This window comes from Rhincodon typus, chromosome 2, assembly GCF_021869965.1.
Source record: "Rhincodon typus isolate 14 chromosome 2, sRhiTyp1.1, whole genome shotgun sequence".
Taxonomy (NCBI): domain Eukaryota; kingdom Metazoa; phylum Chordata; class Chondrichthyes; order Orectolobiformes; family Rhincodontidae; genus Rhincodon; species Rhincodon typus.
Genome location: NC_063333.1, coordinates 79538178 through 79553450, shown reverse-complemented (window position 1 = coordinate 79553450; position 15273 = coordinate 79538178). Strand labels below are relative to the sequence as shown.

Here is a 15273-nt window from a genome sequence, read left to right as displayed (position 1 = left end):
AGAAATTTCTGCTCTCAGGAGGTGGTAAAACTTTGGAATTCTCTACCATAGAAGGCTGTAGAGGCGAAATCAGTACTTGAGAAAGAAACTGATAGGTTTATAAAAGCCAGAAGTGTCAATGAGTGTGGGGAAAGCATGTGAGTATGATGTTGAGATAAAATGCTAACCATGATTATGTTGAATGGTGGAGTGGTTTTGATGGGCCAAATAGCCTACTACTGCTCCTATCTGCAATGTTTCTATCCCTTATCTCACTTTTCATACAAAGACTATCTTTTGATTAATTAGTTTTGTACAAAACTAAAATGGATGTGAGTAAGAATATTGGGTTGTTATCAAATATACACACAAACATTGAAGTTTTAGGACAACAACATCACTACAGCTATTCCAGTTACATTTTTACTACTGCTGGGAATCCTGCAATTTTCCATTCTAAGAAGAATAAATAGCAGTTCAACTGAACATACTGGCTAGCTTTATACAATCTCACTGGCCCACTGTATGGCCCCGAATACGAATACAGTTCCCATTGTTTGCACACCCAGGTCATCTAGTGAACAGTTCAGATCTCCTCACCATTTCCATTGGTACATTTGTCATCATTTGTCACTGCGTGCTAATTTAGGAGCATCTCTTTTTTTTCCTGTGTCTGCCCCCAACATCTTTACCAATTTCGATTCAGTTGTCTCCAATTTTACACAGTTGCATTTAAGCCAATAATTTTCAGAGAGCCTTGTTAGATGTCATCTGAGTAAATCTGAACTTGATGATTTCAAGAATTGCTGATTGGAAATCACTGCATTCTTTCAGCACAAAAACAAAATCCAGAAGGCTTTAATCAACATGCACCATGCAATTTTGAAATATTTCATTGATCTTTCTGTAAGAATTATAGAATTTGACATTGTCCTGGAAAATGCCATAATTCTTTAAAGCAGGCATGCACAGAAACTTGTACAATTGTTTTGGCCTCTGAATGGTGCAGCCTGATATTAGCGTTTGTAAGTGATGAAATTGTACAGGTTTTTTTTTCATTCTCTTGTGGGATGTAGGCATCGCCAGCTGGGCCAGCATTTATTGCCTGTCTCTACTTGCCTCTATTGCTTGTCTCTATTTGCCCTTGAGAAGCTGGTAATGAGCTGCCTTCTTGAATTACTGCAGTCCGTTTGATCATCACAGATAAAAGCGAAGGATTTTGGAAATCAGAAATAAAAACAATAGAGTTCGAAAGAAGTCATATTAGACTCAAAAGACACCCTCTCCACATATGCTCCCAGATCTTTTTCTCCTGCATTTTCCATTTTTTATTCTTTGACTAAAGGAGTTGGGAAGTCATATTGAGGTTGTACGGGACATTCGTGGGGCTGCTTCTGAAATAGTGTGTCCAGTTCTGGTCACCCAGTTATAGGAAGATATTATTAAGGTATAGAGGGTTCAGAAGAGATTTACCAGGATGTTGCTGGGTATGCAATGTTTAAGTTATAAAGAAAGACTGGATTGGCTGGGACTTTTTCACTGGAGTGTAGGAGGTTTATAAAATCATGAGGGGTATAGGTACAGTTAATGGTAGGTGTCTTTTCCCTAGGATGGGAGATTTCAAGACTAGGGGGCACATACTTAAAGTGAGAGGAGAGACATTTAAACAAGAGGGGGGCATTTTTCTTTTACACAGAAGGTGGTTCACGTGTGGAATGAACTTCCTGAGGAAGTGGTGGATGCGGGCACATTACAATGTTTAAAAGATACTTAGATAAATACATGAATAGAAAAGGTTTGGAGGGATATGGGCCAGGAGCAGGCAGGTCGGACTAGTTTAGTTTCGGATTATGTTCTGCGTGGACTGGTTGAACCGAAGGGTCTGTTCCCATACTGTATGACTCTTTGATCATTGATGGCACATTGATGAAGAGCCTACCTTTTGCATCATTGATTTTAGTTCTGGCACCCCCACACCTAGTAAAACCTGGTTATAAATGGAAAGTATAAAATGTGCTGAAGATTAACTGCAGGGAAAAGCATTACTCTGCATTGTGTAAATCTTTTAGGTGGTTGAAGCGTAGTTTTCCGTACCTGTGCCCAGGTTTAACTTCCAGAAAGAGAGATGCCAATAACATTAAAGATTTATCTTCATTTTTTGAGGAAAAGAGAGAGAGAAGCAAAAGGGATGAGAGAAATAACTAGAGGAGATTATTGTGTTAAACAGCTTTCATTTAGCACCTTGTTAAAATATTTGTAAATTTTAGTATTTGACAATCCTTTTTTCTCCCCCTTAACTGTGGCAGCCCTGTCAACACAGTTCACGCTCACTGATTGACTGTTCTATATTTTCTGCAGTTTCACTCGACAGAAAATATTTACAAACTTGCAGTTTCTTAAAAAAGATGACACTCTTTCCCCTTCTCTGGATATTCCTCTTAGGAGGAAGTAAAGTCGCGGATTTCAAAACAAGTTATTGGGGTTTCCATTGGGGAATCCAGGAAAGTTACCCTTGGCAATAAATACACGGCCGAGTGCCGTGATGATACCAAAGGTCTGAGCACTCGAGTCCAAGACAGCTCCACACATCAGGATCCGGGAGACCAGTCTTGCGACCCTCAGCATGTCCTCGCTGCAATGTTAGTACAAACTGCTGCTCTCTGAGCTCTGCCCGTGGTCCCTGTCTCCGGGGAGAACCGCTACTGACTGTCCTTGTTTTCTCCATCTCTCTCTCTCTCTTCTAGATCTCTGCCGTTCTGTCCTACTCTTGGTGATGGGGGTAACAGGCGCCTGGATGTCTCCAGTTGCTGTCACTTCGCTCCCCGAATCTTCCGGAGACTCTGCAGACGTTTATACAACTGGAACTCCCCCCAGTGCTGGAAATATGAATCTTGAACCTTTGGCTCTTTTCATCTGGAGTGTTGCTGTGCAACTGCGCGACCGGCAGGTGAGACTAGCCAGAACAACTTAAAGAAGTGTAGATAAATATTTTTTTTAAAAAAACCTTCTAAATGACCTCAGTCGTGCCCTCTGCGAGAGGAAATGGATGATACTAATTCATTAGACATTGTTAGATTCACGAATAGAACCTTTCTGTTTTCATCCTAGCAGTATTGTAATAAGTGTGGCTTCTTTTCTAGTTGTGTGGCTTTTTCTTCTTGTGTGACGGGGACATGAGTTCACTGCAGATGCACAACATGCAGCTGCCCCAATTGGTGAAGAGAGACAGGTGTTTCAGGAGGGCCTTCCAAAAAGTAAGATATTTTCACCTCATATCGAAAGTTGTCAGAAATCATGTTCCTTCATGTGGTAAATTTCAGTGCAATGATTCATTATTAGTGATGTTCTAGAGGTGTCCCTATATACATTGGATATGTATCCGTGCTTGGGTCATTAAGCAGTGTAAGTGATCTTATTTACTTTAGAACATAAGAACATAAGAACTAGGAGCAGGAGTAGGCCGTCTGGCCCTTCGAGCCTGCTCCGCCATTCAATAAGATCATGGCTGATCCTTTCGTGGACTCAGATCCACTTACCCACGTTCTCACTGTATCCCTTAATTCCTTTATTGTTCAAAAAAAATCTACCTTTTTTTTAAAAACATTTACTGAAGTAGCATCAACTACTTCACTGGGCAAGGAATTCCATAGATTAACAACCCTCTGGGTGAAGAAATTCCTTCTCAGTTCAGTCCTAAATCTGCTCCCTCTAATCTTGAGGCTATGCCCTCTTGTCCTAGCTTCATCTGCCAGTGGAAACATCCTCTCTACTTCTATCTTATCTAATCCCTTCATAATTTTATATGTTTCTATAAGATCCCCTCTCAATCTTCTGAATTCCAATGAATATAATCCCAATCTACTCAGTCTCTCCTCATAAGCCAACCCCCTCAACTCCGGAATCAACCTAGTGAACCTCCTTTGCACCCCCTCCAGTGCCAGTACATCCTTTCTCTCTTTAGGAGCCATACTCAAGTATGCGAGGATTCTTGCGGTACACTGATAGCATCCCTACCTCTGGAGTAGGCGTCCTGTATTCAAGTCCCACTTGCTTCAGAGTTGTGTAATAATACTTCTGAAAAGCACCTGCTTTTAGCTATACTGCCCTGTGATTACATTTATTTTGCCCTTTTAATTCAACCAGTAAATTACTGAAGGTGTTGTTAGTAGTTAGATAAGTAGTTTTTGTGTATATGAGATGGGCGTAGGATATATTAAACTTCAGAAACTCACTGCATGAAATCTTCAACCAGATCCTGGCAGTTGAGTGGGTGATAATGTCTAAAAATATTTTACAAATGTACTTCTGCATGCACATTCTGCTCCTATAAAACTTGCTATATATTTGTTAGGCTACACTTTATGCCAACTTACTCCCATGATACACTTATGGCCTCATTTTTAATTGATGCTGCTAATGTGAAATGTGAGTATGTTCTCTTGCCAATATTGGGATTGTGACACTGCAGTTTAGTGAACCCAGCCCCTCAGCTTGTATTATGGAGCACGTTGGTGTTGATTAGATAGTGTTGATTAAAAACAAATACCAATTTTTGTGATCCTGAGCAACAGTCAAAATAAATCAAAAATGCGGGCTCCGTGCTAGCCATTTTATTCATGATATTACATTATTCATTGATTATCTTACAGACAACCAGTTAGCACCAAACCATTTCACTGCACTACAAGAAACTTCTACCTCAAGTAAAATAACCTTAATATATTCATAAATATAGATTGTCCAACTTAAACATTTCTAATGTTATGCTAAGCAATTACTATGTTGCAAAAGTTTAATTTGTCAATTCTTTGCTATAATTTGAACTAGGTTTATGGGAATATCAATTACATTATGGGAAATCACTTACCTGTTGCAACTCTCCACAATATTTTTGAGTCTGTCATTTGATACTGAAAAACAAAATTTTCTATCTTACTGTAGCAAAGCCTTTATCTTTGAAACCACATTCAAAGTATAAAAAGAATTGGAAATGCTCAGCAGGTCATGCTGCATCTGTGGAGAGAGACAGAATTAACCTGTCAGGTCACTAATGTTTGGGAATTGCTAGGGAATTAACATTTAGTGATGTCAGTAACAGTTTACCCCAGCTTCGTTCCACATCCTGAAAGATAGTAATTATTTTTTTAGTTCAAGTATTTCTTGAATATGTTTCTGGAATGTATGAACAAACATCACTAAAAAAATACTACCAAGCCACAATCTCATTGCTGTTTCCAGGCCTTTTCTGTGCATAAGTTAGCTGCTGTTTTTCCCTACATTATAATAAGATGATTTTTAAGATGCTTTTAACTGGCATTAATGTTTAGGAATGGCTTGAGGTTCTGAAAACACTATTGAAATGCAGGGTCATTGTTTCCTTTTAAAACTGTCAAATAAATTTCCTACATTTTCCTTGTAGCAACCAATGGTACGCTTTGTGTGTTTCCCTTTTTGTAGAAATGTACTAGACCAGCAGCGAAGTAGAGATTCCTTTCATGTGTTGGTAGCTCCTTTTGTAAATTTTGCTCAGATTTGAATGTATAGATTTCTCCAAGATATAATAATAACGTTGTTGACGGTGCTCAAAAACATTAGAATGCTTTGTGTTTTTTTTGTAGAAAAAATGTTTGGTAGAGATTGTCAAGGGCCTTGACGAATACAAAAAACATTTATTAGTTGTGAATGAATGGATTCAAGATGAAACGCAGCAAGTGGATTTATTGCTCGTCAGCATGAAAAATCTGGCTGATTTGCTCACTTTCCAGGTAATCGCTGTTTAAAGTGTGTGATATATTGCTAAGCAAGAATATCAAATAGATAACCACAAATCAGTAGATAAGACAAATTACATTTCTGCAGCAAATTTTCTAGTCTTTATAGCCAATATTCATGTAGGAACTGTAATCACTAAAGAAGGATTAATGGACAAGAACACAAATGAATTGATTCTGCTTGAAGCTATATCTGAATAAATATATCCTGTAGTTAATAGCTTCATTAATGCACTGCAGTTTGGAAATTTGGTCATACAAAGTGCTCTTCGGTCTTAAAAAGTCTTACAGGGCTAAATTTGATTAAGCAGTCAAGTGAATAGGTATCACTTAGGAGATGAGCTCAAAAGTGTTAAATTCAGCAGCCAGCATTCACTAAAACTGCTGTCAGGAAAATGGTAGACCTGCTTTTGTGTAAACTTATTGAAATGTACAGAAAAGCAAACATTGATGGATCACAATTTTCCAGCTAATTCCCCCTCTGTAAATAGCATTCCCTGCCAAGAGTGTTCAATTGTAGAAGTAGCTGTCAAGTCTCAAAAGTAAATACTTTAAACTGGAAAATTGGATTTTCCAACTTTGTTTTGCAAGTAACACATGTCGAGAATCATTTCAATGCAATTGACCAACTCACTGAATACTATTCCCCACTCAAATATGTAGGCAAGCAATCAGAAATGATCTCTTACATAGAAAATAGATTTTCAACTGGTTCATTGTTTTAATCATAATTAGTTAGAAACTTAGGATATTGACTTAAGGCAATCATTGAATTCCAAAGGTTTGCCCTCAGATCTTGCACAGATCCACAATATAACGCTCAGCTTGTAGACAAATAGTCAATCTGTACTTCAAAAATTATATTTCAGTTCACACAAATGTTTTAGTACTATCCTTAGCAATATCTTCGGCTGCGTGCCATTATGAGTATTAACAAGCATTATAAATCAGCAGTCAATGTAAATCAAGCCAGTTCCTTGCCATATTAAAGGGTCTATTATGAGGTTGGCTAAGTAGAGGGACACTTTTTCATTGGGTGAGCAAGCCTTGGAAATCTTGCTAGATGCAATACTTGAAGCAATGGGACAGCAGAGTGGCTCAGTGGTTGACACTGCTACCTCACAGCATCAGGGACCTGGGTACCTGGGTTCAATCCTACCCTTGGGTGACTATCTGTGTGGAGTTTACACGCTTCCCCCATGTCTACATGGGTTTCCTCCCACAGTCCAAAGATGTGCAGCTTAGGTGAATTGGCCGAGCTAAATTGCCCATAGTGTGCAGGCTAGATGGAGTAGCTATGGGATATGCAGGGTTACAAGAATAATGCAGAGGGGTTTGGTCTGGACTTGATGGGCCAAATGGCCAGCTTCCATGTAAGGGCTCTGTGATGGGAGTCAGACAAAGAGTTTGTAATTTCCTTCAATTCTCAGTTTGCCATTATCACAGTGTCAGTGAATCTTTGATGCCAGAATGGTTGTGTTTTATTTTGTTGCACCATATTCTTAGACTAGCAACTAAATTGATATTGGTTATCTCTGCTTTCTAGAACAAGGTTCAAGAAAATATTACTCACCAGCACAAGGAGATTTTTACTCCAGACAAACTTCCTAATAGTGTCTGGGACAAGCAACTGAAAATTCACGTGATTCTTAGAAACTTTGCACTCTTCATGGAAAGTACTGTTCGAGCCATTCGATTCATGAATTGACTCCCTATAGCTGTTCCTTTATCATGCAGCAATAGTAAAATTGTATGAACGTTTTAGTTCATAGAAGTTCTTGCATGAGATCTGCTTTTGTAGTAGACGACAATGTTGTTCGATATTCAGAACAAAGTTTTAGTTAAGTTCTGTGAAACTGAAATTCATAATGCAGTTTGTTATTTATAATATTTAAAATTAATACGTATTTATTTACTAAGACTGTGAATCTACATTTCTTGAAGTATAATGATATTTTTGCACTTTTGCTTTTAAATCTAATGAATTAGTGGTCTTTGTACTGTGATAACTGCTGCCGGTGTCAGATTTAAAAACGATATGGCATCTAAAGTGAAATTCCTACGGAGGACTTCTTGTCTGAATATTTAAAATAAGTTATTATGCAATATTTAAAACCTCTGTGGTTCAAACAAATAATAATTCAAAGGAAATATATTTTATATACTTTATACTTGACACCATGGGAACAACTTCCGTATGATAAGCGACAAACAAAATAAAAGAGATATTTTGACTATTCTTCCACTTGTCTGCCATTCATTCCAGTTTTGTATTGCTTATTTAAAACAATAATGTACAAGGAGAATACAAGGTGGTATCAACAACTGAAAATATTCTGTTCATAATTTAAATGTTTGGAATCAGTGCCTTTTCATGGAAAACTTATATAAAGCATTCTTTTAAGAAATGTACTTTGCCAGTGATTTCATGGTACAATAGGTTAGAATACTGAGTCCGTTTCAGCTCAAACCAAAGGACAAAAAGAACTTCTCTCCTTGCTGACTATAATGGTTGGTCGTAGCTTACATCAGCCCTTTGCACAGAGTTATTCTTTATGCAGGGTAGAGTGACATTAAATTTGGCAAGTTTACACAAATTCAAAACATTGCAAATATGAAGTTAAAAAAAACTTCCTGATTCAAGAAGTTTGAATTTGGATACCTGTGGGGCAAAACTTTGTACCTCTGGTATGAGAAATTGATGTTGGCATTAGGGAGTAATAAATGCTGTAGATTTCTAGCTCTAATTAACTTCCTTTAATGAATACAAAAACCTCAAAACAAAAAGAAAAAAAAATGCAGTGGCTTTATATATCATTAGAACATAGAACATAGAACATTACAGCGCAGTACAGGCCCTTCGGCCCTCGATGTTGCGCTGACCTGTGAAACCAATCTGAAGCCCATCTAACCTACACTATTCCATTATCATCCATATGTTTATCCAATGACCATTTAAATGCCCTTAAAGTTGGCGAGTCTACTACTGTTGCAGGCAGGGCATTCCACGCCTTTACTACTCCCTGAGTAAAGAACCTACCTCTGACATCCGTCCTATATCTATCACCACTCAATTTAAAGCTATGTCCCCTCGTGCTAGCCATCACCATCCGAGGAAAAAGGCTCCCACTGTCCACCCTATCTAATCCTCTCATCATCTTGTATGTCTCTATTAAGTCACCTCTTAACCTTCTTCTCTCTAACAAAAACAGCCTCAAGTCCCTCAGCCTTTCCTCATAAGACCTTCCCTCCATACCAGGCAACATCCTGGTAAATCTCCTCTGCACCCTTTCCAATGTTTCCACATCCTTCCTATAATGCGGCAACCAGAACTGTACGCAATACTCCAAGTGCGGCTGCACCAGAGTTTTGTACAACTGCAACATGACCTCATGGCTCCAAAACTCAATCCCTCTACCAATAAAACCTAACACACCGTACGCCTTCTTAACGACCCTATCAACCTGGGTGGCAACTTTCAGGGATCGATGCACGTGGAATACCAAGATCTCTCTGCTCATCTACACAACCAAGAATCTTAGCATTAGCCCAGTACTCTGTATTCCTGTTACTCCTTCCAAAGTGAATCACCTCACACTTTTCCGCATTAAATTCCATTTGCCACCTCTCAGCCCAGCTCTGCAGCTTATCTATGTCCCTCTGTAACCTGCAACATCCTTCCACACTATCCACAACTCCACCGACTTTAGTGTCATCCGCAAATTTACTAACCCATCCTTCTACGCCCTCATCCAGGTCATTTATAAAAATGACAAACAGCAGTGGCCCCAAAACAGATCCTTGAGGTACACCACTAGTAACTGAACTCCAGGATGAACATTTCCCATTAACCACCACCCTCTGTCTTCTTACAGCTAGCCAATTTTTGATCCAAACCGCTAAATCACCCTCAATCCCATGCCTCCGTATTTTCTGCAATAGCCTACTGTGGGGAACCTTATCAAACGCTTTACTGAAATCCATATACACCACATCAACCGCTTTACCCTCATCCACCTGTTTGGTCACCTCAAAGAACTCAATAAGGTTTGTGAGGCACGACCTACACTTCACAAAACCGTGTTGTCTATCCCTAATCAAGTTATTCCTTTCTAGATGATTATAAATCCTATCTCTTATAATCCTTTCCAACAATTTACCCACAACTGAAGTAAGGCTCACTGGTCTATAATTACCAGGGTTGTCTCTACTCCCCTTCTTGAACAAGGGAACAACATTTTCTATCCTCCAGTCTTCTGGCACTATTCCTGTAGACAATGATGAATAAAAGATCAAAGCCAAAGGCTCTGCAATCTCCTCCCTAGCTTCCCAGAGAATCCTAGGATAAATCCCATCTGGCCCAGGGGACTTATCTATTTTCACACTTTCCAGAATTGCAAACACCTCCTCCTTATGAACCTCAATCCCGTCTAGTTAATAGCCTGTATCTCAGTATTCTCCTCGACAACATTGTCTTTTTCCTGTGTGAATACTGACGAAAAATATTCATTTAGCACCTCTCCTATCTCTTCGGACTCCACGCACAACTTCCCACTACTGTCCTTGACTGGCCCTAATCTTACTCTGGTCATTCTTTTATTCCTGACATACCTATAGAAAGCTTTAGGGTTTTCCTTGATCCTACCTGCTAAAGACTTCTCATGTCCCCTCCTGGCTCTTCTTAGCTCTCTCTTTAGGTCCTTCCTGGCTAACTTGTAACTCTCAAGCATCCTAACTGAGCCTTCACGCCTCATCTTTACATAAGCATCCTTCTTCCTCTTGACAAGAGATTCAACTTCTTTAGTAAACCATGGTTCCCTCGCTCGACCACTTCTTCCCTGGCTGGCAGTAGCTGTTCCTTGAACAAACTCCACATTTCAATTGTGCCCAGCCCCTGCAGTTTCCTTCTCCATCCTATGCATCCTAAATCTTGCCTAATCGCCTCATAATTGCCTTTCCCCCAGCTATAACTCTTGCCCTGCGGTATATACCTATCCCTTTCCATCGCTAAAGTAAACGTAACCGAATTGTGGTCACTATCACCAAAGTGCTCACCTACCTCCAAATCTAACACCTGGCCTGGTTCATTACCCAGTACCAAATCCAATGTGGCCTCGCCTCTTGTTGGCCTATCTACATACTGTGTCATGAAACCCTCCTGCACACATTGGACAAAAACTGACCCATCTAAAGTACTCGAACTGTAGCGTTTCCAGTCAATATTTGGAAAGTTAAAGACCCCATAACAACTACTCTGTTACTTTCGCTCCTGTCCAGAATCATCTTTGCAATCCTTTCCTCTACATCTCTGGAACTTTTCGGAGGCCTCTAGAAAACTCCCAACAGGGTGACCTCTCCTTTCCTGATTCTAACCTCAGCCCATACTACCCCAGTAGACGAGTCCTCATCAAACATCCTTTCTGCCACTGTAATACTGTCCTTGACTAACAATGCCACACCTCCCCCTCTTTTACCACCTTCCCTGATCTTACTGAAAAATCTAAATCCCGGAACCTGCAACAACCATTCCTGTCCCTGCTCTATCCGAAATGGCCACAACATCGAAGTCCCAGGTACCAACCCATGCTGCAAGTTCACCCACCTTATTCCGGATGCTCCTGGCGTTGACGTAGACACACTTCAAACCACCTTCCTGCCTGCCGGTACCCTCCTGCAACCTTGAAACCTTGTTCATGACCTCACTACTCTCAACCTCCTGTACACTGGAGCTACAATTCAGGTTCCCATGCCCCTGCTGAATTAGTTTAAACCCTCCCGAAGAGCATTAGCAAATTTCTCCCCCAGAATATTGGTACCCCTCTGGTTCAGGTGTAGACCATCCCGTTTGTAGAGGTCCCACCTACCCCAGAATGAGCCCCAATTATCCAGGTATCTGAATCCCTCCCTCCTGCACCATCCCTGTAGCCACGTGTTCAACTGCTCTCTCTCCCTATTCCTCACCTCGCTAGCACGTGGCACGGGTAACAAACCAGAGATAACAACTCTGTTTGTTCTAGCTCTAAGCTTCCACCCTAGCTCCTTGAATTTCTGCCTCACATCCCCATCCCTTTTCCTACCTATGTCGTTGGTGCCTATGTGGACCACGACTTGGGGCTGCTCCCCCTCCCCCTTAAGGGTCCCGAAAACACGATCCGAGACATCACGGACCCTGGCACCTGGGAGGCAACACACCAACTGCGAGTCTCTCTCGTTCCCACAGAATCTCCTATCTGTCCCCCTAACTATGGAGTCCCCAATGACTAATGCTCTCCTCCTCTCCCCCCTTCCCTTCTGAGCAACAGGGACAGACTCTGTGCCAGAGACCTGTACCCCATGGCTTACCCCTGGTAAGTCGTCCCCCCCAACAGTATCCAAAACGGTATACTTGTTATTGAGGGGAACAGCCACAGGGGATCCCTGCACTGTCTGCCTGTTCCCTTTCCATCCCCTGACTGTAACCCATCTACCTTTTTCCTGTACCTGAGGTGTGACTACCTCCCTGTAACTCCTCTCAATTACCCCCTCAGCCTCCCGAATGATCCGAAGTTCATCCAGCTGCAGCTCCAGTTCCCTAATGCAGTTTCCAAGGAACTGGAGTTGGATGCACTTCCCGCAGATGAAGTCAGTGGGGACACTAGTGGTGACCCTTACCTCCCACATTCTACAGGAGGAGCATGCAACTGCCCTAACATCCATTCCCACTGTTCTGAATTCTGAAAAAACAAAAAAATTTGGATTACCTATTGGCAGCAATGAAGATAACATTGTAAGATTATTAAATCCAAAAAATATATGTTACTGTATAGTTTACCATTTGTGAAATTGTGAATGTGCAAACATATTAGCATGGAAGAAATGGGCAGTTTTTTTTTCAGTAGAAGTAGCAGCGAGGGCTAACAGCGTTCACTGTCATTTATGTGGGTTTCCGACAACAAATTCCAGATTTCAAACATCCAGATTTCACACAGTTTAATATAGAAATTTGTATGTTGCTGTTCAAGGTGCTCTGCTCTTCCAAAAGCTGGAGAAAATCAGTAACCAACAGACAGACTCATCATTGAAATAGCATCATGTTATCATTGGTTATATATGATCAAAACACAACACAAAAAGTTAGAACTTGCTCATTTCGTTATAAGTAATCTTAACAATATGGCAAGCCTTAATTACAGTCAAACACATCTCTGACACTGAAAATAAAATTTTACAATGGTGGAGTATAATTCCTTCTGATTTTATTGTTGGAGGACCATTAAAAAAAATTTCATTTCTGTATATTTTATTTCTTGCTATTAATCCATTCTTTCTTCTCTATTTCACTTTTTGCCCCCAAATTGACATTGAATTCAAACAACCCACGCTCTCAATTCTAGTACAAAACATTTAGCATAGATCGGCTTTTGTGATTAGATAGGAATTTCATAAAAGTCCAGCGTGTGCTAATAGCTACATTAACAACCAGTTTTATTTAATCAGTTGAACTCATAATATTAATTTATTAGCAATGTCCATTCATATTCAGGGACACATTCTTTGCAAATAAAGGTATATGTTCAAACTTTACATTTTTTGTGAATACACAGGCACCTTGGGAGCCTAAATCTCCTCATTGCTTTCTCCATGGCAATGGTTCAGCAGATTAGTTGTCTGTTTCTCTTTGCAGTAGTACCTAAATTCACATAGCAACATGAATGTGTTTGCCACTAACTGGAAGCTGCCGTCAAGCCAGAAAGATGTTCTATTTATTGCACAAATGAGTGATGTCTTTTATGAATTTCAGTGCCAGTGTGTTGCTAGGTATGTAAACCATACATCCCAAAGATTGGCGGATTGTATCAAACAGCATGCCTCTTTGACTGTTCACAACAGGTAATGTATTGACTATTCCCAATTAGCCGCTGCTTGCAAATCTCAAAATGTGACTGTCTAACATCGGGTGTGATTCTGTGATTGGACAACTCTTGCTAAATAATCATGAATCTGCAAAGGGTTATGCTGACAACCAATTTAGGATTGTCAGTTTGGCTCACAATGTGGCATCCTTGGGCATTCTGGAAGGTCCATATTCTGACGCATAGGATTATGCTCTTTGCATATACAAATAACATGCATATGAATTGAAACTGTTTAGATTAGCAAAATAAGTGACAGTCATTCACTGGTTCATTTGTCAGGACAATGTCTTCATCAGATATAATCAGCCTGGTTTAATATTTAAAGAAAGTTTGGTAGTTAACTGCCAGTCATCATTAAACTACCACATTCTCCACAGTAACACTTCTATCAATCGGACTCCACTTGCTTATCAACTAGCATTCAACTTTCATACAGTGTAAATGTGGTTTGTTCTTTCCTTTGGTATTTCTTGTAAATTATTCTGATGAGCTCAAGATAAAAAGCTTTGAGAAAATGTGATTTTTTTTTCAGTAATACTCAAATTCTATTGTACCAAACAACTATTGAGATTCTGTCCAATCCAAGAGATGGTTTCTTGAAATTCTTCATTGGATCTTTAAATTTTACCTTAACAAGCAGATGGAAGAACCCTGGGGCCAGATCAGGTGTATCCTAGGATTTTGTGTGAATCTAGGGAAGTGTTTGCTCCCTTGCTGAGATATTTGTAGCATCAATAGCCATGGGTGAGGTGCTCTAAGACCAGAGGTTGGCTAACATAGTGCCATTATTTAAGAACGGTGGTAAGGAAAAGCCAGGGAACTGTAGACAGGTGAGCCTGACATCAGTGGTGGAAATCCTGAGGGACAGGATTTACGTCTATTTAGAGAGGCAAGGACCAATTAGGGATAGTCAACATGACTTTGTGCATGGGAAATAGTGTCTCACTAACTTGATTGAGTTTTTTGAAGTGACAAAAAGGATTGATGAAGACAGAGCATTGAATATTGTTTAAATGGACTTCAGTAAAGAGTTCGATAAGGCTGGGAATAGTCAATACATTACCTGTTGTGAACAGCCAAAGGGCCGTGCAGTTTGATACAATGTGCCAATCTTTGGGATGTATTGTCTACACACCTAGCAACACACTGGCATGGGAGACTGGTTAACAAGGTTAGATCACATGGAATACAGAGAGAACTAGCCATTTGTATACAATATTGGCTTGAAGAAGAAGACAACAGAGGGTGGTGATGGAGGGTTGCTTTTCAGACTGGAGGCCTGTAACCAGCAGTTTACCGCAGGGATCAGTGCTGGGTCCTTTGCTTTCTGTCATCAATATAATTGATTTGGATGCAAATATAAGAGGTATGGTTGGGAAATTTGCAGATGACACCAGAATTGTTGGTGTAGTGGACAGCAAAGAAGGTTACCTCAGAGTACAACGGGACATTAATCAGGTGGGCCGATGGGCTGTGTAGCAGCTTATGGAGTTTAATCTAGATAAATGAGAGGTGCTACATTTTGGAAAGGCAAATCAGGGCAGGACTTATACATTTAAGGGTAAGGTTGTGGGGAATGTTGCCAAACAAAAGGACCTTGGAGTGCAGATCCATTGTTCCTTGAAAGT

General features: G+C 40.1%; 1 protein-coding gene across 1 annotated transcript; it reads left to right on the top strand.

Annotated features, from left to right (window-relative positions):
- Nucleotides 1–2752: 2752 nt before the first annotated feature.
- LOC125485471 (interleukin-6-like) lies at nt 2753–7458 on the top strand. Its single transcript, XM_048608429.1, has 4 exons — nt 2753–2926; nt 3120–3233; nt 5598–5744; nt 7297–7458. The coding sequence occupies exons 1-4, from the start codon at nt 2753–2755 to the stop codon at nt 7456–7458; spliced, it is 597 nt and encodes a 198-aa protein (XP_048464386.1).
- Nucleotides 7459–15273: the final 7815 nt, after the last annotated feature.